At 40.7% G+C, this 24879-nt stretch overlaps 2 protein-coding genes and 1 non-coding gene across 3 annotated transcripts; 2 read left to right on the top strand and 1 right to left on the bottom strand.

Moving 5' to 3' along the window:
* Nucleotides 1-931: 931 nt before the first annotated feature.
* LOC112787723 (small nucleolar RNA R71) lies at nucleotides 932-1039 on the bottom strand. Its single transcript, XR_003195119.1, has one exon. It is a non-coding gene; the product is annotated as a small nucleolar RNA R71 (small nucleolar RNA).
* A 2334-nt stretch (nucleotides 1040-3373) lies between these two features.
* Nucleotides 3374-6415, top strand: LOC140183080 (uncharacterized). Its single transcript, XM_072231090.1, has 3 exons — nucleotides 3374-3789; nucleotides 4126-4396; nucleotides 6008-6415. Exons 1-3 carry the CDS (start codon nucleotides 3374-3376, stop codon nucleotides 6413-6415), a joined length of 1095 nt encoding a protein of 364 aa, XP_072087191.1.
* Nucleotides 6416-11555: 5140 nt separating this feature from the next.
* Nucleotides 11556-13310, top strand: LOC140183079 (uncharacterized). The gene is made up of 2 exons (XM_072231089.1): nucleotides 11556-12285; nucleotides 12697-13310. The coding sequence occupies exons 1-2, from the start codon at nucleotides 11556-11558 to the stop codon at nucleotides 13308-13310; spliced, it is 1344 nt and encodes a 447-aa protein (XP_072087190.1).
* The last annotated feature ends 11569 nt before the right edge of the window (nucleotides 13311-24879 follow it).

Genomic DNA, 24879 nt, shown 5'->3' with positions numbered 1-24879 from the left:
GTTTCTTATCTTTTTCAAAACCACCTAACTAACACTCTCTCTCTCTCTAATTTTCGAAAATATCTTCCCTCTTTTTCAAAAATTCTTTTTAATTAACCAATTATTTTACTTTTTGATTTTAATTTTCGAAAATTACTAACCTTTTTCAAAAACTATTTTCAAAAATCACTAACTCTTTTTAAAAATAATTTTCGAAAATTCTCTTCCTCTCTCATCTCCTTCTATTTATTTATTCATCTACTAACACTCTTCTTCATCTCACATCTCTGCTCCTATCATCACCTTTGTGTTTGGATTATCCATTCTTTTCTTCCACTCACACAGGGACCTCTATACTGTGGTATAAAGAATCCCTATTATTATTATTATTATTTTTCTGTGCCCTCTTCTTTGTCATATGAGCAGGAGCAAAGACAAGAATATTCTTGTTGAAGCAGATCCAGAACCTGAAAGGACTCTGAAGAGAAAACTAAGAGAAGCTAAATTACAACAATCCAGAGATAACCTTACAGAAATTTTTGAACAAGAAGAGGAGATGGCAGCCGAAAATAATAATAATGCAAGGAGGATGCTCGGTGACTTTACTGCACCTAATTCCAATTTACATGGAAGAAGCATCTCCATCCCTACCATTGGAGCAAACAATTTTGAGCTGAAACCTCAGCTAGTTTCTCTGATGCAGCAGAACTGCAAGTTTCATGGACTTCCATCTGAAGATCCCTTTCAGTTCTTAACTGAATTCTTGCAGATCTGTGATACTGTTAAGACTAATGGAGTAAATCCTGAAGTCTACAGGCTCATGCTTTTCCCATTTGCTGTAAGAGACAGAGCTAGAATATGGTTAGACTCTCAACCTAAGGATAGCTTGAACTCTTGGGATAAGCTGGTCACGACTTTCTTAGCCAAGTTCTTTCCTCCTCAAAAGCTGAGCAAGCTTAGAGTAGATGTTCAAACCTTCAAACAAAAAGATGGTGAATCCCTCTATGAAGCTTGGGAAAGATACAAACAGCTGACCAAAAAGTGTCCTTCTGACATGCTTTCAGAATGGACCATCCTGGATATATTCTATGATGGTTTATCTAAGCTATCAAAGATGTCATTGGATACTTCTGCAGGTGGATCCATTCACCTAAAGAAAACGCCTGCAGAAGCTCAAGAACTCATTGACATGGTTGCTAATAACCAGTTTATGTACACTTCTAAGAGGAATTCTGTGAGTAATGGGACGCCTATGAAGAAGGGAGTTCTTGAAATTGATACTCCGAATGCCATATTGGCTCAAAATAAAATATTGACTCAGCAAGTCAATATGATTTCTCAAAGTCTGAATGGAATGCAAGCTACATCCAACAGTACTCAAGAGGCATCTTCTGAGGAAGAAGCTTATGATCTTGAGAACCCTGCGATAGCAGAGTTAAAATACATGGGTGAACCATATGGAAACACCTACAATCCATCATGGAGAAATCACCCAAATCTCTCATGGAAGGATCAAAATCCTCAACAAGGCTTTAATAATGGTGGAAGAAACAGGTTTAGCAATAGCAAGCCTTTTCCATCATCCACTCAGCAACAGACAGAGAATTCTGAGCAGAATCCATCTAGCTTAGCAAATTTAGTCTCTGATCTATCTAAGGCCACTGTGAGTTTCATGAATGAAATAAGGTCTTCCATTAGAAATTTAGAAGCACAAGTGGGCCAGCTGAGTAAAAGGATCACTGAAATCCCTCCTGGTACTCTCCCAAGCAATACAGAAGAGAATCCAAAAGGAGAGTGCAAGGCCATTGAATTAATTACCATGGCTGAACCTACAAGAGAGGAGAAGAACGTGAATCCCAAGGAGGAAGACCTCCTGGGACGTCCAATGATCAATAAGGAGCTTCCCTCTGAGGAATCAAAGGAATCTGAGGCTCACCTAGAGACCATAGAGATTCCATTAAACCTCCTTATGCCATTCATGAGCTCTGATGAATATTCCTCTTCTGAAGAAAATGAGGATGTTACTGAAGAGCAAGTTACCAAGTACCTTGGTGCAATCATGAAGCTGAATGCCAAATTATTTGGCATTGAAACTTGGGAAGATGAACCTCCCTTGTTCACCAATGAACTAAGTGATCTGGATCAACTGACATTACCTCAGAAGAAACAAGATCCTGGAAAGTTCTTAATACCTTGTACCATAGGCACCATGATCTTTAAGGCTCTGTGTGACCTTGGTTCAGGAATAAACCTCATGCCCCTCTCTGTAATAGAGAAACTGGGAATCTTTGGGGTGCAAGCCACTAAAATCTCATTAGAGATGGCAGACAATTCTTTATAGGCACAGCATGTTTCACTCAATCAGTATGTCGAGTTTGCCGCTTACCAGCTAGCGGGAGAGGCCCAGCCCTGGTGGCAAGCAGAGTGTCACTTGCTACAACTTTAAAACGCCGACATTCCATGGGAGGTATTCCAAGCGGCCTTCTATAAGAAGTACTTCCCTGAGTCTGCAAGGGAAGCAAAGGAGATGGAACTGATGCAGCTGAAGCAAGGTTCCCTTTCTGTGGCAGATTACACCAACAAGTTTGAGGAACTCTGTAGGTTTTCTAGGGTATGTCAAGGTGCCCCAGAGACTTACGAGAGCTGGAAGTGCATTAAGTACCAGAGAGGTTTAAAGGATACCATTACGACTGCTGTGGCGCCTTTGGAGATCCGTGTCTTCTCTGACTTAGTGAACAAGGCTAGAGTACTGGAAGAGTATGCCAAGACCGTGGCGGCATCCAAGGACACTCATGGAGGGAGCTCTAGTCGGGGGCGTGGCAGGTATTTTCATCCTAGAGGGCAAAGCTTCAAGAGAGGAGGATATGCGCTTCAAGGTCAAGGAGGTTTCAGGAAGAACACTTAGATTCAGTTTCAGTATGCTAAGGGGAGAGGAAATCAGAGTAAGAATTCTCCGGATTTGACTTGTGTATGTTGTGGGTGTTTCCATCCTTATGATTCATGCAAAATTGGTTTAGGTGGTTATTTCAATTGTGGGTTACCTGGCCACATTGCGAGGGATTGCACTCGTGGGAGGAACCAGAATGCAGGCCAGAATCAGCATCAAGGTCGGGTCTTTGCTGTGAACGCCAAGGATGCTTCTAAGGCGGATCCGTTGATGAGAGGTATATATCTAATTGGTGATAAGTCCTTAGTTGCATTATATGATACTAGAGCTTCGCATTCGTTTATTTCATTTGCTAAAGTTGAGGAATTAGCTTTGAAAGTGTCAGAGTTACTTTTTGATCTGCATGTACATACTCCGCATCAGACAGTTATGACTAGGTCAGGTTGTAGACAAGTAGGTTTCAAGCTTGAGAGTAGAGATTTTGTGCATGATTTGATCTGTTTACCAATGGTGGGGCTTGAAATGATTTTGGGGTTTGATTGGTTGTCAAAGAATTGGGTTTTATTGGATTTCTTTGAACGGACAATTCGGTTTATGCTGGAAGGAGATAATGGAGCAATGGTAGTTGTGGGATATTACTTGAACTCTGTAATGATGCACTGTAGTGGGAATGAGTGTCAGGGTTATATTCTGTTGGCTGCTAATGCGTTGGGTGATGCCCAGAACTTAGATCACATACCGGTGGTTAAAGATTTTCCAGAAGTATTCCCAAAAGATATCCCTGAGTTTCCACCTCAAAGGGAAATTGAATTTGCGATTGAATTGGTGCCGGGAGCCGGACCAGTGTCGATTGCGCCTTATAGAATGGCTCCGATAGAGCTGGCAGAGTTAAAAACTCAGTTGAAAGAGCTTCTGAACAAGAGGTTCATTCGACCGAGTGTATCACCGTGGGGAGCGCCAGTTTTATTGGTAAAGAATAAGGATGGAGAAATGCGCTTGTGCGTGATTTACCGACAGTTGAACAAGGTGCTTGTGAAGAACAAGTACCCGCTGCCAAGAATAGACGACTTGATGGATCAACTGCAAGGAGCTGGAGTATTTTCTAAGATAGATTTAAGATCCAGTTACCATCAGATAAGGGTGAAAGAGGATGATATCCCTAAGACTGCGTTTAGAACGCGCTATGGACACTACGAGTTTGCGGTAATGTCTTTTGGGTTAACGAATGCACCTGCTGTTTTCATGGATTACATTAACAGAGTGTTTCGTCCCTTTTTGGACAAATTCGTGGTGGTTTTCATAGATGACATCTTAGTTTATTCTAAGACGGTGATAGAGCATGAGGAGCACTTGAGGATTGTGCTACAAATTCTAAAGGAGCGAAAGTTGTACGCTAAGTTGTCAAAGTGCGAGTTCTGGAAGGAAGAAGTAAAGTTCTTAGGCCACGTGGTGAGCAAACGAGGAATAGCTGTAGATCCTTCTAAGGTGGAAGCAGTGATGGAGTGGGAAAGACTGACGACGGTGACGGAAGTAAGAAGCTTTTTGGGTTTAGCCAAATATTACCGGAGATTTATCGAAGGATTTTCCCGGATTGCATTACCGATGACGAAGTTAACAAGGAAAGAAGTGCCATTCGTGTGGACATCGGAGTGCGAAGAGAGTTTTCAAACTTTGAAGTAGAAGTTAACTTCAGCACCTGTTTTAATCTTGCCAGAACCGCACAAATCATTCGAAGTGTATTGTGATGCGTCACTGAAAGGTTTGGGTTGCATGTTGATGCAACACCGAAATATGGTGGCTTACGCATCGCGTCAGCTGAGACCGCATGAGGTGAATTACCCAACTCATGACCTGGAATTAGCGGCGATTGTGTTTGCATTGAAGATTTGGAGATACCACTTATATGGAGTGAGGTTTAGCGTCTTTTCTGATCATAAGAGTCTCAAGTACATCTTTGATCAGAAAGAGCTTAATATGCATCAGAGGAGGTGGATGGAGTTGCTGAAAAATTATGATTTTGAGCTGAGTTATCATCCCGGAAAGGCGAATGTAGTAGCAGATGCATTGAGTCGGAAATCTCTAACAATTGCTTGGATGAGAATCAAGGAATAGGAGCTAGTAGATAAGTTTGTAGACCTTAAGCTGGACATTGGTGAAGTTGCAGGAAGGGCTTGTTTAAATCAGTTACAGATCTCAAGCACGTTTAAATCATAAATACAAAAGGCTTAGCAAGATGAGCAGAAGCTTCAACAATTGTTTCAACCAGTTGGTGATAAGAGGCACGAAGAATTCACTAAGGATGAGGAAGGGTTATGGAGATACAAGGGAAGAATTTTCATACCGGATGTTGGGAGTTTGAGGCGAGATTTGTTGTCGGAAGCTCACAACAGTGGGTTTTCCATTCATCCCGGAAGCACGAAGATATATTATGACTTGAAAAGGATGTTCTGGTGGCCTGGGATGAAGGGTGATGTAGCGACAGTAGTATCCAAGTGTTTAACTTGTCAGAAAGTGAAGATAGAGCATCAGAAATCGTTAGGAATGCTACAACCACTTGAGATTCCTCAGTGAAAGTGGGAAGGAATTGCGATGGATTTTGTGACCGATTTACCGAGGACTAGGTCGGGATTTGATGCAATTTGGATGATCGTGGATCGCTTAACCAAATCTGCTCACTTCCTGCCTATCTGAGTAAACTGTTCTATGGAGGAGTTAGCAAGATTTTACATTAAGGAGATAGTAAGGTTGCATGGTGTACCGTCGAGCATAGTATCGGATCGTGATCCCCGATTCACTTCGAGGTTTTGGGGAGCTTTCCAAAGGGCTTTCGGTACGAAGCTATGTCTCAGTACCGCATATCATCCGTAAACTGATGGACAGTCAGAAAGGACTATTCATACATAAGAAGATATGTTGAGAGCATGTGTGTTGGATCAACTCGGGAGTTAGGATCGTTACATGCCATTAGTAGAGTTTGCGTACAACAACAGCTTTCATTCGAGCATTGGGATGGCTCCGTAGGAGGCCTTGTCTCCACTTTGTTGGTATGAATCTGGTGAAGCAAGTGTTTTGGGTCCTGAGGTGATAGCAGAGACTACTGAGAACATCAAAAAGATTCGTGCAAGGATTCTAACTGCTTAGAGTCGACAGAAGAGCTACGCGGACCAGAGAAGGAAACTGCTAGAGTTTGAAGTGGTAGAACATGTATTTCTTCGGGTGAAACCGACAACTGAGATTGGAAGGGCAATTAAGACCAAGAAGTTGAACCCAAGATATATAGGACCGTTTGAGATTCTGAAAAGATTCAGGCCGGTGGCGTATCAAGTTGCCTTGCCACCTCATCTGTCTAACTTGCATGACATATTCCACGTGTCACAACTCTGTAAGTACACGTCAGATGCGGCTCATGTGTTGGAGCCTGAATCGGTCGAGTTGAAGGAGAACTTAACTTTCCAAGTAACGTCGGTGAGAATCGATGACACTAGTATGAAGAAGCTGCGAGGGAAAGAGGTTCAGTTGGTTAAATTGCTTGTGAGCGTGCAGGAGTAGAAGAACACACTTGGGAATTGGAGTCTGAAATGCGAAAGGATTATCCCGATCTTTTCTCAGGTAATTCAAATTTTGAGGGCAAAATTTCTTATTTGGTGGGGAGAATGTAAGAACCACAACTAATCAATCTGTTAATTAAGTGATTAATTGCCCAATTAGACTTCAAAAAGCTAGAGTGAGAATTTGAGGATTTAAAGGTGATTTTTGGACTCAGTAGGTTTTTCTGAGTTCGAAAATGTGCTTTCTGCGAAAAACCGTGAAAAACTGCGAACCAGCAGTTGAACCGGTTGAACCGGTTCAAGTCTGCCCGGTACCGCACGAGAAAAAGTGAAAATCGGCAAAAACCTTAGAAAAATGTTGGAAATGAAAAACCGGGCGTTAATTTTAAAGGTTTGACCCGAACTTGGGCCAAACGGGCTAAAAACGCTAACGGGTTAGACCGGGCCCAAGTTGGGCCCAAGCCAAACATATAAAAGGATTCATTAAGTGAACCCAATCAGCACCAACACTCAAACACACACACCCACATGCTGAAAAGAAGAAGGAGAGAAGACACTATTCACTCTTCTTCTCTAGCTCATATCTTGAGCTACGGAGCTCTGATCGCCGCACCGTTTGCGGCTATGCGTTTCTCGTGAAGAGCTCTACAAAATCCATACAAGAAACTGGGGAGGTAACCACGAAATCCCTTCTATTCTTCTCTCAAAAGTTTCGGTTCCTAGGGCTTTGGGGTTAAATGAGTTTTTGTGATTTTGGATGTTTAGGTTTGCTCTAAGCCTTGCTTAAGCCTTGGGTGACATCCAAATCTGTTGGAAGAGGTAAGAGCCACTAAACCCTTGTGAATTTATGTTTAATTGGAACCCTAGGTTGATTTGAGTTGATTTGTATGCATATATTTTGATTATTGTGGCTTTGGGAGCTTTTGGAACTTAATTGTGCTTATTGGAGTGGAAGTGAAAGCTTGGTTTGTGGTTGGGAGCTTGTTTGGGCTAAATTGAAGTTTTGGTGCATAAAGAGAATCGGCAAGGTATGGTTTCGGTTTTCTCTATGTAGTATATAATATTCATGCACACGTAGGCTAGTAACCCGTAGGATAGGTTTGGAAATTTTATGTTGTTGATGATTGTTTGTGTTGATAAAGTATAATAAATTGGTGTTGTTGTTATGGTTAAATGATGAAGTAAGATATGATGGATGTGGATAAATGATCATTGTTGAATATTAATTTGAATTGTGGATTGATTTGATGATGAGAATTGATGGTAATATAATGAAGATTGGTGAATATGATGTATATGTGATATTGAAGTATGGATAATGAAATGTGAGGGAAAAATGTGGTATGATTGATGTACTATGATAAAAGAGGTCAATTTTGATGAAAAATGGGGTTTTGAATGGTTTGGAATGGTTTGAGTTGGTTTGGTTGTGTTTTATAAAGGAATTGAGGAAATTGTGATTTTGGGTAAAAACTGGATTTTGGTGAACTTTGTCTGATCATAACTTTTGCCTCAATTTCCGAAATTGATTGAAATTTATTTAGAATTAAATATCTTTGAAAACCCTTTAAATCGATATAAAGTTTGTGAAACTTGGAATTTTGTAGAGGAAGTTATGATCATCCAAAGTTGGTGTTAAAAATCTGAAATTCTGCAAAGTTGCAGAATTTCATTATTACTGATATGTGCAGGTGCACAACCCTGTGCGGACGCACACCCTGTAAAAATTTTGACCTGTGCGGATGCACACACCTATGCGCATGCACAGGCAGGGAAATGCGCTCTATTCGCAGCGCTAGCACAGCTTGTGCGCGCACATATCTAAGGAAAAACTTCAACCTGTGCGGACGCACACGTCAGGGAGGTCAGTCTGTTGGGGCGCTAGCACGGGTTGTGCAAGTGAACAGTTTCTGAACATTTTGCCACCTGTGTGTACGCACATATTTTAAAAATTTTCTGGGCGTGCGCACGCACACACCCCTGTGCGGCCGCACACGTCCTGTTTCTCAAATTTTGCTTATTTTCCAAATATTCTACCTTCCCAACAAGGTTCTAAGCTTCTAAAACACCATTTTAAGACTTTTGGGCCTAGTTTTGAGTATTAGAACATGGGATATAACTTAAGGGTTCTAGAACATGGTTTTATGATAAATTAGAAAACGGAGGCCTAGGTTTCTGGCGTGTGAAGAATGGTTGATGTTAAGTGAAGGGTGACTGATATATGAGATGAGGAAAGAGGAACTTTTGATATTTGGAACTTGAGTTATGAATGAACAATGGTTGAGATGAGTCGAGGATTCGGATTGAGACGATGGATCTCTGTATACTGAAAATGCTTTCTAAAAACCACTGAATAATGTTTTTACTGAGATTATGAGACGCTATGTGCCCGGCACGGACGGTGGTTAATCTCGCCTGTCGAGGTAGCGGCGGCGGCATAAGGACGGTGGTTAATCCCGCTTACGTTGAGATGTGAGGTCTAAAGCAAGAGTATCCCGCTCGCATCCCTTCGGATCTATAGGCGTGCAGGCGCCGGTACCTGGACAGTGATCCGGGCCTATATCTCGGGGGTTCCCATATGAGAAATCCGAAGGGCGAAGTCTCCATGGAGATGTGTCGGGTTTGGCAGTTGAACCGACAATGTAATCTCACAGCCAGTAGGGCAGGCATTCATCATATGTATTTTCTATCTGTTTGCTTGCTTTGCCGACTTGTAATTGTATGCCTAATTGAATAACATGTCTACTTGCTTACTTGATCTACTTGCCTTATATGCTTTTACTTGTGAATTAATTGCATTGTTATTAATTGTGCTTTCTACTGGGATTGAGGAGGTTCAGAAGGCGGTGGCGATAGGATCGCCTGGAGGATAGGTTGGTGAAAGGCTGTGGGACAGCGGTGTTTAGTTAGAATAGAAATCCCTTAAGATAGATTACCCGGTTTATTTATGATAAGGTTTATATTATGCTTATTTGTCTTAGAATGCTTTAAGTTTGAATCTTGTGATGGATATGGAGCTTAGGATTGCCTTTGGCGTCCCGGGGTCTTATATCCTACATCACTGGGCACTGTTACCATGCTGAGAACCTCCAGTTCTCATACCATATCTTTGTTGTATTTTTCAGATGCAGGTCGCAACCCACCTCGGTGAGTCGCTTGGGATGGTAACGGAAGCGGAGGATCTTGGAATTCTTTTGGAGTCTTTTTGGTTTATCTTGTTTATACATCTCTCTTTTGTATTTTGTTTAGCCTAGCGGCTTGTATTATGAGAGAAAAACTTGTATAAGATGTTTCAAACTGTCAGTTTTCTGTATATATACTTGTGTATGGCTAGCCGGCTTAAACTCCGCGAGCTGTGGCTATTTTCCTTTGATATTATATACTTATATTTTTGTGTATCTTAACTATTTCTTGTGCCTTAAATTAGTACGTTTTGCGCTTTTGAAATCCTATTTTTGAGCTATATCTTTCATCGGGCTTCTAGATTATATTATTTCTTCTATATATTATACGTATGAGCTTTAGAACTATCGTAATCTCTGATTAAGCTTTGCTTTACGGCGCGAGGTAAGGCTTAGGATAATTAGAGTGTTGCAGAAAGAATTTTGCGTCTAGGGCCATTAAAATGAGTTAAATTTGTTGGGTGAATCTGTTTACCGGTTTAAGCAGGCAGAGTTTTATTTTTAAAATTAAACTTGTTTAAATTTCGAATTAAATAAATTGAGTCCGATTAATTGAAAACATGACAAGTTAAATTGGTTAAATTGCGAGCTAAACGAACTCATTTAAAATTTTTATATTTCTATAAAAATATTATCATTTTTTTTGTTAATATTTTTCTTATTCAACTCGAAACACTGACCTATTATATGAAAAAAAATTGTTTGAAAAAAATAATTTTTTTTGTCAAAATATATTTCTAAAGTAATAAAAAATAAACAAAACAATCTATTTAACCTGTTGAGTCAACTATAAAAGATCCGAATTAAAAATTTATGGTTCATAAATAAAATAAATTTTAATGAGTCAATACCATATAACTCATAGACATACGCAAACTAAATCTAAATAGACACACGTTTAATAAGCCTGCTTGCATGAGTAAGTGTGTGTTTGGATTCATGCTGATCAAACTGGAGTTTGAATAAAAATGATTTTGTAGAATTGATTTTGGATAGAAATGAGTTTGTGCCAACATGATTTATGTTTGCCAATTTTTATTAAAATTAATTTTGATAAAATAAATATTGTTACGGATCCAACCCACAGATCCCGCATACCCGGTCACTCGGGAACTACCCGTTTCGGCCCAAAGGCCCAGAACCGGCCCTTCAGAGCTCCCAACCAACTTTTGAATTCAAACACCTCTCTTATCTTAGCCAAACGAGATAAGATAAGATATTCACCATCACCTATAAATAGAGGACCCAGGTCCCTCCAGGTATTCATTCATTCCACACACCTTATACCTCTTAGATCCATTCTGACTTGAGCGTCGGAGTGTCTTTGCAGGTACCTCCCCCCATTGCTCCAGTCAAGAGATCCGGCATCTGCCTCAACCCGCAAGTTCTCAATCCATCTCTCAACCCGTACCAGAGACATCTTGTACATTGGCGCCGTCTGTGGGGAACTTGCGCCAGCTGGGCCGGATGGGGGACGTCCTGGAGGAAACCCCCTCAAGCCAGGATAACTCACGACTGCTTAACCCAACCCCAAAACCCCGGGAGGTCACAAACCAAGCAAGAATAGCAAGCACTGTTCACCACACGAACGACCACGTCGTCACGGACCAACAACATCCCGAGAAAGCTAAGGACAAAGCAGCACAGATCATCCAGGATCTCTGCCTCCGGGTCCAGGAACTCGAATGCAAATTGACCAGTAGAGAAAAACACAACAACGAACGCGGAAGCCACGCAACTTCCAGATCCAAGTCTCACCGCGGCAGGTCGCCAACCCGACGACACGACAGTAGAAACGGTCGCAGTACCTCACGCGACTACAGACACGAGAAATCGCCAGAACGGCGATACAACAAGAAACACGACCGCAGCGCTTCCTGAGATCCGAGTCATCAACACTACTCAGACGAAGATCGGAGGTACCGAAACACCAAGCGCACGAGAAACGACCATATAATAATGGGAGCTACACCCTTCATAGAAAGAATCTTAAGAGCAAAACTCCCCAAAGGCTTCGACAAACCTACCGACATGAAATATGATGGAACCAAAGATCCCCAGGAACATCTAACAACCTTTGAGGCCAGAATGAACCTGGAAGGAGCGGCCGATGCGGTCCGATGCAGAGCCTTCCCGGTAACCCTGGCAGGACCGGCAATCAAATGGTTCAACGCCCTCCCAAACGGATCCATAGCCTTTTTTCACGATGTAACACGAAAATTCATGGCCCAATTCACAACCAGAATCACTAAAGCAAAACACCCCATCAGCTTACTGGGGATCACGCAAAAACAAGACGAATCCACAAGGAAATACCTCGATCGCTTCAACGACGAATGCCTGACAGTCGACGGACTCACGGACTCCGTCGCAAGCCTTTGCCTAACCAACGGACTCATGAACGAAGATTGTCGAAAACACCTCACCACTAAACCAGTATGGACCATGCACGAGATCCAGAATGTCGCCAGAGATTACATCAATGACGAAGAAGTCAGCCAGGTCGTCGCAGCCAACAAACGGCAACACGGCAACTTGGCTTCTCGCCAAAACCCACCACCCAGAGAAAACCAAAGAGACCACCCCAGACTGACAAACACCAGCCGACCACCAAGAATCGGCAAATTCTCTAACTACACGCCCCTAACGGCACCAATTACTGAGATATATCACCAAATAGCAGACCGAGGTATAATTCTGAAAGCCCGACAACTCAAGGAAAGGATGGGAGGCAACAAAACCCTCTACTGCGACTACCATCAGGGTTACGGTCACAAAACACAAGATTGTTTCGACCTTAAAGACGCCCTCGAACAAGCCATACGAGACGGCAAACTCCCAAAATTTGCCAAAATCATCAGAGAACCAAGACGCGCGGAAAGAGAAAGGTCGACGGAAAGAGAAGGACGTAACCCAGGAACCCAAAAGCAACCCCCCAGGGAAAGCCCGGAGGAAGATCCAACCATCATAGTAAACATCATCACAGGCAAGGACGTATCAAGTAAATCAAAACTAACGATGAAAAAAGATCTCAAAGTAATGGCTGTCAGAAACCAAACCCCACCTACTGCGGCCGACAACATGATAACCTTCTTACCAGAGGATTGCCACCACGGCACCTCGGCCGAGGATGCCCCCTTCGTCATCTCGGCAAGAATCAGAACAGGACTAGTGCGAAGGATACTAGTAGACACCGGGGCAGACTCGAACATTCTTTTTCGAGGAGCCTTCGATAAACTCGGGCTCCACAACGACAACCTCCAAACACACCGCAACGGCGTCACGGGACTAGGAGACAACTTTCTCAAACCAGATGACTCAATCACACTTCCCATCACCATAGGAACGAGCAGCCAGAAGAAAAAAATCCTATATGAATTCATAGTTCTGAAAGATTCCACAGCCTATAACGTAATCCTCGGAAGGAAAACAATCAATGACTTATCCGCATTCATCTTCACCAAATACCTCCTTATGAAGTTCAGAACTGACGACGGCTCCGTCGGTACCATCCACGGGGACCGAGAAGTCGCTGCCGAATGCGACAACACCAGCCTAGCCCTAAGAAAAAAGTCCCGAGATGCGGCCGGAGTATTCCTAGCCGATCTGGATGCCCGACAAGACGGCCAACCCAGGCCCAAACACGCGGATATCCATGAAAAGAACCCGACCAAACGACGGTCCGAGGGAACAAATAAAATACACACGGAATAGCCTAAAACGGAATATACGATAGGCCCGGACGGCCCAAAAACAATGCAACAACGGAACATACAAAAAGGCCCGGACGACCAATAAACACTATTAAAACGAAAGAACGGTGTTCCGAAATCTCAAAATACACGGCCCTTGGCCAACCGAAAATATCCAAAACACAGTTTAAAGAAAAATCCAAAGAGATAAAAACTACTCGAGGTCAACGATCTGGCCATCACGAACAGTCTTGAAGGCCCCCATCACGGACACATCCGCACCAGGAGCCAGCAATGAAGCTTGAGCCCTCATCGTCTCCTCGGTAGCCGCAATTGCATCCTTTGCATCAGCTAGCAACTCCGTCTTCTCCCTCTTCAAGGCAGCGACCTCGGCCTTCAGAGCCTCCGACTCAGCGAGAAGCACGACAGCTTGAGAACCCGCATCTGAAGCCCGCTGCCGCTCCTCTGCCAATTGGGAAAGAAGCGAAGTCTCAACCTCAGAAAGTCAGAGAATCTCCGCCCCAGCTTCCTCTGAAGACTTCAAAGCCTTTTCCTTCGCGACCTCGGCAGCCTCAAGCCCCTCCTTCAACTTAGCCACCTCAGCCTGAGAATGACGCAGCTTCTTGTCCAGCAAACCAACATGTGCCATCACGGGCTCAGCCTTCCGAACGACAACGGCAGACCAGAGGAGGGCACGATACACCGACTTGGCCTGGAAAGAAACATCGCAGCCATCAAAAAATGGCTCCGTACCAGGCATCAAGTGTTCATCAATGAATCCCGAGGCATCAAAGCGTCGATCCATCACACTAGGCACAAGACCCTCTCCCTCAAAGGTCTCGCTACTCGGCTCCCCATGCCTTTGCCTCTTCCGAGAAGCCTCAGCGGCCGTCACCACGACAACCTCAGGCGAGTTCGCGGGGCCAGGCGAAACCTGGGCGTCGACCTGCACGCCGGAGGAAATTACCTCTTGAGAAGCGGCCCGCGACCCCGCAACGGGGTTAGAAGCAGGAGTAGCCGGGGACGACGACCCCTCCTCCTGGGCCATCGCCGCCTTCAAACGTGCCAAGGATGTCAAGCCACCAGCCATCTCAACTGCAAAAAATACAAAAATCCCAAGTTACAAAAACGGGAAACAAAACACAAAAACCAAGAAAAGAACAAGACACACACCAACATACGACCGGCAAGCAACCGGATCACCCATCACGTCTGGAGGATTAAGAGGACGCTCTCCAAATAACTGCCACAGAACGAGAGCGATATCCCGCTCCTCCGGGGACAAGAACTCCTTCGAAACTCGAGTGAACACGGACGGACCCGCCTTAAAATTCCAATAAGTGGGGTGATGACAAGTCATCTTAGCCTATTTTAGCTAGTCTTTTTCTTTAGTTTTCATTTGGATTATACACTTTTTTGAGCCACAAGCAAGCCAATTGAGTAGATTTTCATGTTTCCCTTGATTGAACCAACCATATATGAATTCATGCCATTTCATGAGGTTTTATGCTATATTTGTTGCATATTATGAAAGATTGAATACCTCATGATTTTAAGCATAGCTTTGATAAGTTTGGTTGATTAATGATAGGTGAAGAAAGCTTGGAGAAAGGTTGAAGCAAAGAGGAATGGCTAGGAGTGAAGAGAGAACAATGGAATAATAGAAATTGAACCGGGATGCATGAAGTTAGCCCCAACGTTAGCCCCCTAACTTGGAGGCTAACGTTGGGCATGAAAATCACTCCCTGGGCTCCCCACGTTTGAGCCAACGTTAGCCCCTAACTTGGAGGCTAACGTTGGCACATGACATTGCAAGGAAGAGGCCAACGTTAGCTCCAACGTTAGCCCCCTAACTTGGAGGCTAACGTTGGAACTTGAAATTCATCCCTGGGCCAGCCAACGTTTGCGCCAACGTTAGCCCCCTAACTTGGAGGCTAACGTTGGCACATGAGTTATAAAGGGGGAGAAGGCCAACGTTTGCGCCAACGTTAGCCCCCTAACTTGAAGGCTAACGTTGGCACATGAATCACAAAGGGAGGGGCACCAACGTTTGCGCCAACGTTAGCCCCCTAACTTGGAGGCTAACGTTGGCGCCACTAGCACTAAGCAAGGCCAACGTTAGGGTCAAAGTTAGACCCCTAACGTTGGCACCAACGTCCAAACCAGAGAATTATGCTTGCTGCTATGAAAAGTTAGGGTCAAAGTTAGACCCCTAACTTTGGCCCTAACGTTGGGACCAACTTTGGCTAACTTTAAAACCGGTTCAATTGGTTCACTTCGGTTCTTCTTCAAACTTCAAGAGCAATCAACCAAGGCCTCTTTCAACCCAATTCCACCAAGAACAAAGGCCCAACTCAAGGCTTGAAGATCATTTTGGAAAGTGTATAAATAGGATAGAATTCAAGTTATTAAGAGAGCTTTCCTTTTAGAATTTTCATAATAGTTTTCGAAGAGCTTTTGAACTTGAGTGAACTTTAATTTCTTGCTTTCATTGCTTTCAATTTCATTTTACATTTGTCTTGGATCTTGGATTGGAGAATTGAAGAAATTCTGTTTCAATCTCAATCTTGGATCTCTCTGTTTCTTTACAATTAATTGAATTCCATTTCCGGTTCATTGTTCTTCATCTCTTTTCTTTGCAATTTACAATTTCCTTGCTATTGTTCTTGTTGGATCTAGGAAGGCATTGAGATCTAGACTTGGTTTTCTAGTCTCTGGGTCCTGAGATCCAAATCTCCAATTTACATTCTGTTTCTTGCTTTCTTATGTTCATTTACTTTTCTGCTTCATATCCAGTTCAATCCCAATTCCCTTTTTCCCTTCTGTTTGATGCAATTTAATTTTTCCTTGTTTAATTTCTGCAAATCCACATCCCAATCCCCTTTACATTTCAAGCAATTTACATTCCTTGCACTTTAAGATTCCGCAATTTACATTTCTTGCACTCTAAGTTTCTGCCATTTAATTTCTTGTTCTTTAAGTTTCAGCCCTTTAATTCTTGTTCTCTTTAATTCAATGCAATTAAATTCTGCAAGTCACAAAACCATCAACCAAATCTTGATTCGCTTCACTAAATCAACCACTAAACTAAAATTGCTCAATCCTTCAATCCCTGTGGGATCGACCTCACTCCCGTGAGTTTTTATTACTTGATGCGACCCGGTGCACTTGCCGGTTAGATTTGTGGTGTTTTGGGAGAGATTCGTTTCTCATCAAAATATCTCATCAAGTTTTTGGCGCCGTTGCCGGGGATTGATTAGATTGACAATGATTAAGTGAGGTGGTGATCTAGATCAAGCACTTTTTCTTTAATTTTTGACTAACCCACTAACTGTTTGAAGTTTTGTCCCAACCGGCTACATCCAATTTTCAAGAGAATCACTGTGTTTTCTATTGATTGATTTATATGTCACAGGGAAGAAGGAGTTTCTGAGAAAGAAGAACATCACAACATGAAGCCACAACTCATTACACTAATAGAGAACAATTGTTCTTATGGTGGAAATCCCTTGGAAGATTCTGAACAGCATCTATCTAATTTTCTGAGAATCTGTGATGTTGTCAATCATGATATCTACAAGCTCTTGCTATTCCCTTTCTCACTAAAGGATGAGGCAGCACAATGGCTTGAAACTCTTCCCCAAGGAAGTATCACTAGTTGGGATGGTCTGGTTGCCAAATTTCTAGCCAAATTCTCTACATCCCGATAAAACATCAAGATGAAAGAGGGATCACATCCATTCATGCAAGGAGAGGAAGAACCATTACTCAAAGCATGGGAAAGATACATGAAAGCAAATGACAAAGTGGCTTTCTAAGCATTTTATGAAGGATTAACCCCAGAGATGAGAAGAGCAGTAGAGCACTCCTCAAATGATTTACTCAGAGCAACAGCAACTAGTCAAGGAACTGCAAGGTTCAACAACAAGAGAACCAACAACCAACACTCATTTGAGACACCACCGAATGCAACTTTGGAGGAAGATACAATGAATTATGAAGGAGTGAAGGCAGTCATGAATCAAAGCAAACAGCTACATCAGCAAACTCAGCAACAATTGGAGTCAATGGCTAGACAACTTGATTTTCTCCACTCCACTACAGTGAATGCACAGTTCCCACCATGGAAACCACATTCTTATCTAAGAATGAGGGAACCTCAACATCAGGAACCAAGGAACTTCAACTACAACAATTATTTCCCAAACTTGCAAAAACCACACTGCCCACCCTTCCAACCTCAGATACCTCACAACCAACAACTTTCACAACACTATCATGGACTCACCAACTTGGAGACATTGATAGAAAAAATGATGAAACACCAAGAAATAACAAACAAAAACCATGAAGCCTCATTGAAGAACCTGGAGAGGCAGATTGGGCAGTTCTCCAAGCAAATAGAACAATTAGCCAAAAACCCCACAGAAACAAGTAAGAAGGAAGCAAAGCCTCACTTAGATGGATAATGGGACAAGGAGAAGAAAACTCAGAATCTGAAATAAGCAAGCACAGAGGATGTCAAGCTAATGACAATAAAAGAGCGCTTGTTGGGAGGCAACCCAACCCGAGGTAGTTTTCTGTTCATAACTATTTTAATAAAAAGGTTAATTAGTTTTATCTATAATGCAAGAAGCTAAGTTTGGTGTTGCACACCAAAACAATCTAAAGGAGAATGCATGATTCTAAGTTTGGTGTTTCACCAAAATCCCGTTATAAAACACATTCTTACTTTCTGCATAATGTAGGCTTCAAGCATGTTGGATAAACTAGTTAACTATTCTGCTGTTTCCTAGTTTTCAGTTTTATTGCTTTAAAAAAAAAAAAAAAAAAAAAAAAAAAAAAAAAGAAGAAAAAGAATTTCACACATGGTTAATCTAATGCATTGGCAAGGTACTAAGTTTGGTGTTCCCATACCAAAGTAAGTACAAAGGCCCACAAATAAATCATGCAAGCTAACCATTTTTCAAGTGCTTGGGAAACAAGCAACTTTCAATATCATTGCAGAGGTCCATACAAGCTATTGGAAGGACTAAGCATCATCAACCAAAGAAACAAAAGATGAACCTAAAGGCCAGCAATGATGATGATGAGAAGAAGAAAAGCAAGTGAATTCCAACAGGTTGTATTGTTAAGTCATTGTTTTACATCAAATATTGCTGTAATTGAAAGTTGGATTGTATTCTGATCTGCCCTGCCTATCTGCATAGCATAGTTTTTTATTTACCCCTGCCTGCCTGCATAACATAGTCTTTCTTTATAAGTCAATAAGCAAGGTGTCTGATCATTCACAACATTCTTATCTTCAAAACTTGTTTGCACTCAATTTTCAAGAAATGCATCACATGAAAGTTCTTTGAAAAGAAGGATTGAGGAATTAAACAATTTTGAGGTAAGCAAAAGATTAAGAGAAGTGGTGGTTCTGGTTGTGTGATAATGTATTGAGGTTGCATGCTTGTGAAAACTTGCATGGGAGCTCATAGGCGGGACATGAAGTTCAAAGAAGTATTGTGGGGATTCTCAAAAATCTATTGATCCGAGAAGCAGCAAACAAAACAAAAGAAAGAAAAGAAAGTACAAAAACAAAAAGAACATGGTCCAAGGCTCTGAGCATCAATTACTAGGCAGAAAAGAAAGAAGAAACAATGACTCAAAGAGTTGTTAGCCTAGTAAAATGCTTGTGGTTGAAGTGTGTCAAGGAAAGAGGCTTGAGCAAGTAAATCCTCAGGGGTGCTTCAACACCTAATACCTTAAAACCAACTGGTTTAGGAGTATTGATTGAAAGCTTATCTAAAGAGCCGCCTTGAGACATGATACTTAGAGTCGAGGCCAAAGCACAGAAACTATAAACTGCTTCAAGGTGATTACATATAAAGAGATCTCCATGACACCATTTGGATGAAAATCCTAAGACCTACGACTCCCAATATGTAAGGACTAGTGAGCACTGAAGCCCTTGCATGAGCATATGATTTAGAATTTATCCCACTGATACTTGATCACTTCACTCACTGCACTTTACAAGTGTTCCTCAATCCATCTTAATTGAAAGAACCTTGGAGCATAAATCTATTTCTTGCTTGGGGACAAGCAAGCTTTAAGTTTGGTGTTGTGATGACAAGTCATCTTAGCCTATTTTAGCTAGTCTTTTTCTTTAGTTTTCATTTGGATTATACACTTTTTTGAGCCACAAGCAAGCCAATTGAGTAGATTTTCATGTTTCCCTTGATTGAACCAACCATATATGAATTCATGCCATTTCATGAGGTTTTATGCTATATTTGTTGCATATTATGAAAGATTGAATACCTCATAATTTTAAGCATAGCTTTGATAAGTTTGGTTGATTAATGATAGGTGAAGAAAGCTTGGAGAAAGGTTGAAGCAAAGAGGAATGGCTAGGAGTGAAGAGAGGACAATGGAATAATAGAAATTGAACCGGGATGCATGAAGTTAGCCCCAACGTTAGCCCCCTAACTTGGAGGCTAACGTTGGGCATGAAAATCACTCCCTGGGCTCCCCACGTTTGAGCCAACGTTAGCCACCTAACTTGGAGGCTAACGTTGGCACATGACATTGCAAGGAAGAGGCCAACGTTAGCTCCAACGTTAGCCCCCTAACTTGGAGGCTAACGTTGGAACTTGAAATTCATCCCTGGGCCAGCCAACGTTTGCGCCAACGTTAGCCCCCTAACTTGGAGGCTAACGTTGGCACATGAGTTATAAAGGGGGAGAAGGCCAACGTTTGCGCCAACGTTAGCCCCCTAACTTGAAGGCTAACGTTGGCACGTGAATCACAAAGGGAGGGGCACCAACGTTTGCGCCAACGTTAGCCCCCTAACTTGGAGGCTAACGTTGGCGCCACTAGCACTAAGCAAGGCCAACGTTAGGGTCAAAGTTAGACCCCTAACGTTGGCACCAACGTCCAAACCAGAGAATTATGCTTGCTGCTATGAAAAGTTAGGGTCAAAGTTAGACCCCTAACTTTGGCCCTAACGTTGGGACCAACTTTGGCTAACTTTAAAACCGGTTCAATTGGTTCACTTCGGTTCTTCTTCAAACTTCAAGAGCAATCAACCAAGGCCTCTTTCAACCCAATTCCACCAAGAACAAAGGCCCAACTCAAGGCTTGAAGATCATTTTGGAAAGTGTATAAATAGGATAGAATTCAAGTTATTAAGAGAGCTTTCCTTTTAGAATTTTCATAATAGTTTTCGGAGAGCTTTTGAACTTGAGTGAACTTTAATTTCTTGCTTTCATTGCTTTCAATTTCATTTTACATTTGTCTTGGATCTTGGATTGGAGAATTGAAGAAATTCTGTTTCAATCTCAATCTTGGATCTCTCTGTTTCTTTACAGTTAATTGAATTCCATTTCCGGTTCATTGTTCTTCATCTCTTTTCTTTGCAATTTACAATTTCCTTGCTATTGTTCTTGTTGGATCTAGGAAGGCATTGAGATCTAGACTTGGTTTTCTAGTCTCTGGGTCCTGAGATCCAAATCTCCAATTTACATTCTGTTTCTTGCTTTCTTATGTTCATTTACTTTTCTGCTTCATATCCGGTTCAATCCCAATTCCCTTTTTCCCTTCTGTTTGATGCAATTTAATTTTTCCTTGTTTAATTTCTGCAAATCCACATCCCAATCCCCTTTACATTTCAAGCAATTTACATTCCTTGCACTTTAAGATTCCGCAATTTACATTTCTTGCACTCTAAGTTTCTGCCATTTAATTTCTTGTTCTTTAAGTTTCAGCCCTTTAATTCTTGTTCTCTTTAATTCAATGCAATTAAATTCTGCAAGTCACAAAACCATCAACCAAATCTTGATTCGCTTGACTAAATCAACCACTAAACTAAAATTGCTCAATCCTTCAATCCCTGTGGGATCGACCTCACTCCCGTGAGTTTTTATTACTTGATGCGACCCGGTGCACTTGCCGGTTAGATTTGTGGTGTTTTGGGAGAGATTCGTTTCTCATCAAAATATCTCATCATGGGGAACCGACGTTCACCCTCCAACGTCAACCAAAAAGGATGATGTCCCCCCACGGGACGAACCTTAAAATAACCACTCTTAAAACCGTGAAAGGAATCTTCATACAAACCAAAAACACGACGATGGGGCTGAGCTCTGAAAGACACATACCCCTTCTTATGCTTCCCCTCCTTAGTCGGAAGAGTACACAATAAGAGGAAAAGGAAAACATTTACTGAGGCAGGTAGCTCTAAAAAATCACAAACAAGTTCGAAAGACCGTATCGCCGCCCAGCTGTTCGGATGTAGCTGGGACGGCGCCACGGAGCACCGGTTCAATAACTGCTGGACAAATGGAGAAAAGGGAAGCCGAACACCGAGCCGGGTAAACATCGCCTCATACACCCACATCCAATCCGGCACAGTCGGGGAGTCGAGATTGGTATAGCAAACCCTCTCGTCAACCCCAGGAAGGGAAAGCTCATAATGGCGTTCAGCATTGCCACCCCCACAAACAGCCCCTTCATCGCGGAGCCGTTGGAGGTCCGCCTCCGTCATCCGCGACGGCGTCCCCCAGACGTCACTAGTGACCCAAGAAAAAAGACCAGGGACACCCCCGCCGGGGCCACCGGAGCCCTCACACCCTCCGTCCTTCGGCGAGCCATAACCTAAAATATTGACGAGCACCACCGTCAGCCAAACCTCACGGCAGAAAACGGCGGATGAAAACCGAAAAACAAATACCGCTACCGCACACCACCAAATTATACGGTGGCACTCGCCCCCCCCCCTTTTTTACGGGACACAACAGAACTATCTACCAAAAAACTACCCTAAAAACTACACTCAGCTAAAACAAAACAAAAATGCAGCAAAAGACAGAGCAGAAGAAGCAAAAAGAAACAGAGAAATACCAACCTGATAAACGAAAGGAAGCGGACCCGAAGGAAAAATGCCGCAGAAGAAGATCAATAAAAACCACAGAAAGAGAAATGGAGAATGGAAAATACTCTGATTGGAAAAAGAAGCAATAGAGGAGTAAAAGCAAAACGAGGGAACTGAAGAAGGAAAACCAAAACAGTTTTGAAAAAAGTAAAACAACGAAAATACCCCTAGAAAGCAAAGCAAACGCAAGGGTAAAAGAGAAAAAACACGGCTCGCAATAAATACCCCCCATCGAAAAAAGTAATGCCTCGAAGAACGCAACAGACGCGACTGATACGGAAGAGTCACGTCAGGCCCAAACGGTCAGACGAATCTTCCACGATACGAAACCAAGACGCCGACCTCATCTCGAAGGAACCAGACGGGCACCCGAGAAAAATCGAGCCCACAACGAAAACAAACGTCTCCCAGCGACAGACCGACCTCGCTCGCTCTCCCGCTACGGGGGCAACTGTTACGGATCCAACCCACGGATCCCGCATACCCGGTCACTCGGGAACTACCCGTTTCGGCCCAAAGGCCCAGAACCGGCCCTTCAGAGCTCCCAACCAACTTTTGAATTCAAACACCTCTCTTATCTTAGCCAAACGAGATAAGATAAGATATTCACCATCACCTATAAATAGAGGACCCAGGTCCCTCCAGGTATTCATTCATTCCACACACCTTATACCTCTTAGATCCATTCTGACTTAAGCGTCGGAGTGTCTTTGCAGGTACCTCCCCCCATTGCTCCAGTCAAGAGATCCGGCATCTGCCTCAACCCGCAAGTTCTCAATCCATCTCTCAACCCGTACCAGAGACATCTTGTACAAATATTGTTTGGATAATATTAGTTAAAATCACTTCTAGATAAATAATTAATTAATTACTAAAAAAATATAATATTAAATTATAATATTATTTTTTTAAGTATATTTAATTTTTTTAATATTTTTTTGGTATTTTTTATATAATATTTTTTATAGATTTCTATTTTAGTATATTATAATTTTTTATTATTATAATAAAAATTAATATTTATTTATAAAATAAAAAATAACATATAAAAATTGATAACTTTTTAAATATTTTTTATAGTAAAAATTAATATTTATTTATTAAATTAAAAATAATATATAAAATAACATATTTTAGTACTCTTTTTAAGTATTCTTAATAATCTTATTTTTATTATTATTTTAGGTTCTAATTTTTTACTAGTTATTTTTTATTATTATTTATAATTAATTTTTTATTTAATTTATTATTTCTAATAGAAACAATAATATATATTATAAAAAATTAAAATAGTAAACAGTGCACAAAAATTAGAATAATTGTTTTAATACTCTCAGTATTTTTTATTTAAAAAAAATTATAAAAAAAACCAATAATAACTAGCAACAAACCTAAACGTACGTTGAGTAAACGCAGAAGTTATAATTTTTTGCTTCTAGTGAACGAGCTTTTGGGATGCAAAATTACGTTGGCGTTCAGAGAAAAAAATTGCCAAACATCAAAAAATAGAGTTCAAAGCACTTCAACCTACTTTTATCTTCTCTAACGTATTTTACAAACACACCCTAAACCATATTATCATATAGGGAGCGGTTCTGGTGTTCTTCGGTATAGAAGCTGAATTTTGTTGTTCCGTTCAAGATAATCACTAAAATATACTATAAATTATTCATACGGTGGAGTTATGTGAAAGTTTTTATTAAATAGTGAAAATAATGAAAAGAAAGTTTATAGAGATCACACAACTGGTTAAAAAGTTATTAAGTATATACAGATAGAAGATGTTTTTTGTGTCCTTTGTTATTTGTCTTATTGTTAATAATTTACATTTTTCACCATTTTCACCAACAATTTTAATATCATTATAATATTTATTTATTTATATTTACAACCCAAAATTATAGTATTATATAATTTAAAATTTTAACATTTTAAAATGAAAGCGTCGAAAAAAATTTGATTATTAGTAAAAAATAAACATCAATCCTAAGAGTACATTAGTTGGTTAATATAAATGTACTGTTAAATAAGAGTAAATCCAAAAAAAAAAAGTCAATTTCAAGAAATATATAAGCAGGTATTGGTAGAAAATTTTAGTTTTTAATCATTTGAATTTCTTTTGGATATATAGTAAAAAAATTTAGGTGACAAAGATGTGAAATTATATACCATTATTAGATTTATATCCTTGTAAAATTAAAATAAATTAATTTGTATATATAAAAAATATTTAATAAACAAATTTAAAAATTAATATTAAATTATTTTTATTAAGTTATTTGAAAATTTTATATTTAAATAGAATTACTTATATAAATTAACTAATTGTTTATATTAGTAAGTTAAAAGTAATAATTTATGCTTTTACTTTTTTTTGTAGTATAACTTTTGATTCCATGAATAAATCTCCCTTTAAAAGAAAATTGTAATTAGTTAAATAAATCAATTATGATTATTCATATAAAAAACACATTAATAATAATATCAGTATATATAAATGCAATTGAAGAAAAATAAAGTTGTATTTATATTTATAACTATAGATAAAAAAATTAAAAAGTAAAATATATTAACTATTGTATAAAGCCATAAATCATTTATGAATTTAAATATAATTTCAACTATTCTCTAATCATTAATATAAATTAACATTATCATTAATATAAATTAA

This window comes from Arachis hypogaea, chromosome 20 (genome assembly GCF_003086295.3).
Source record: "Arachis hypogaea cultivar Tifrunner chromosome 20, arahy.Tifrunner.gnm2.J5K5, whole genome shotgun sequence".
NCBI classification, from domain to species: Eukaryota; Viridiplantae; Streptophyta; class Magnoliopsida; order Fabales; family Fabaceae; genus Arachis; species Arachis hypogaea.
Note: the sequence above shows the minus strand (reverse complement) of the source record. Positions and strands in the feature narration are given on the sequence as shown.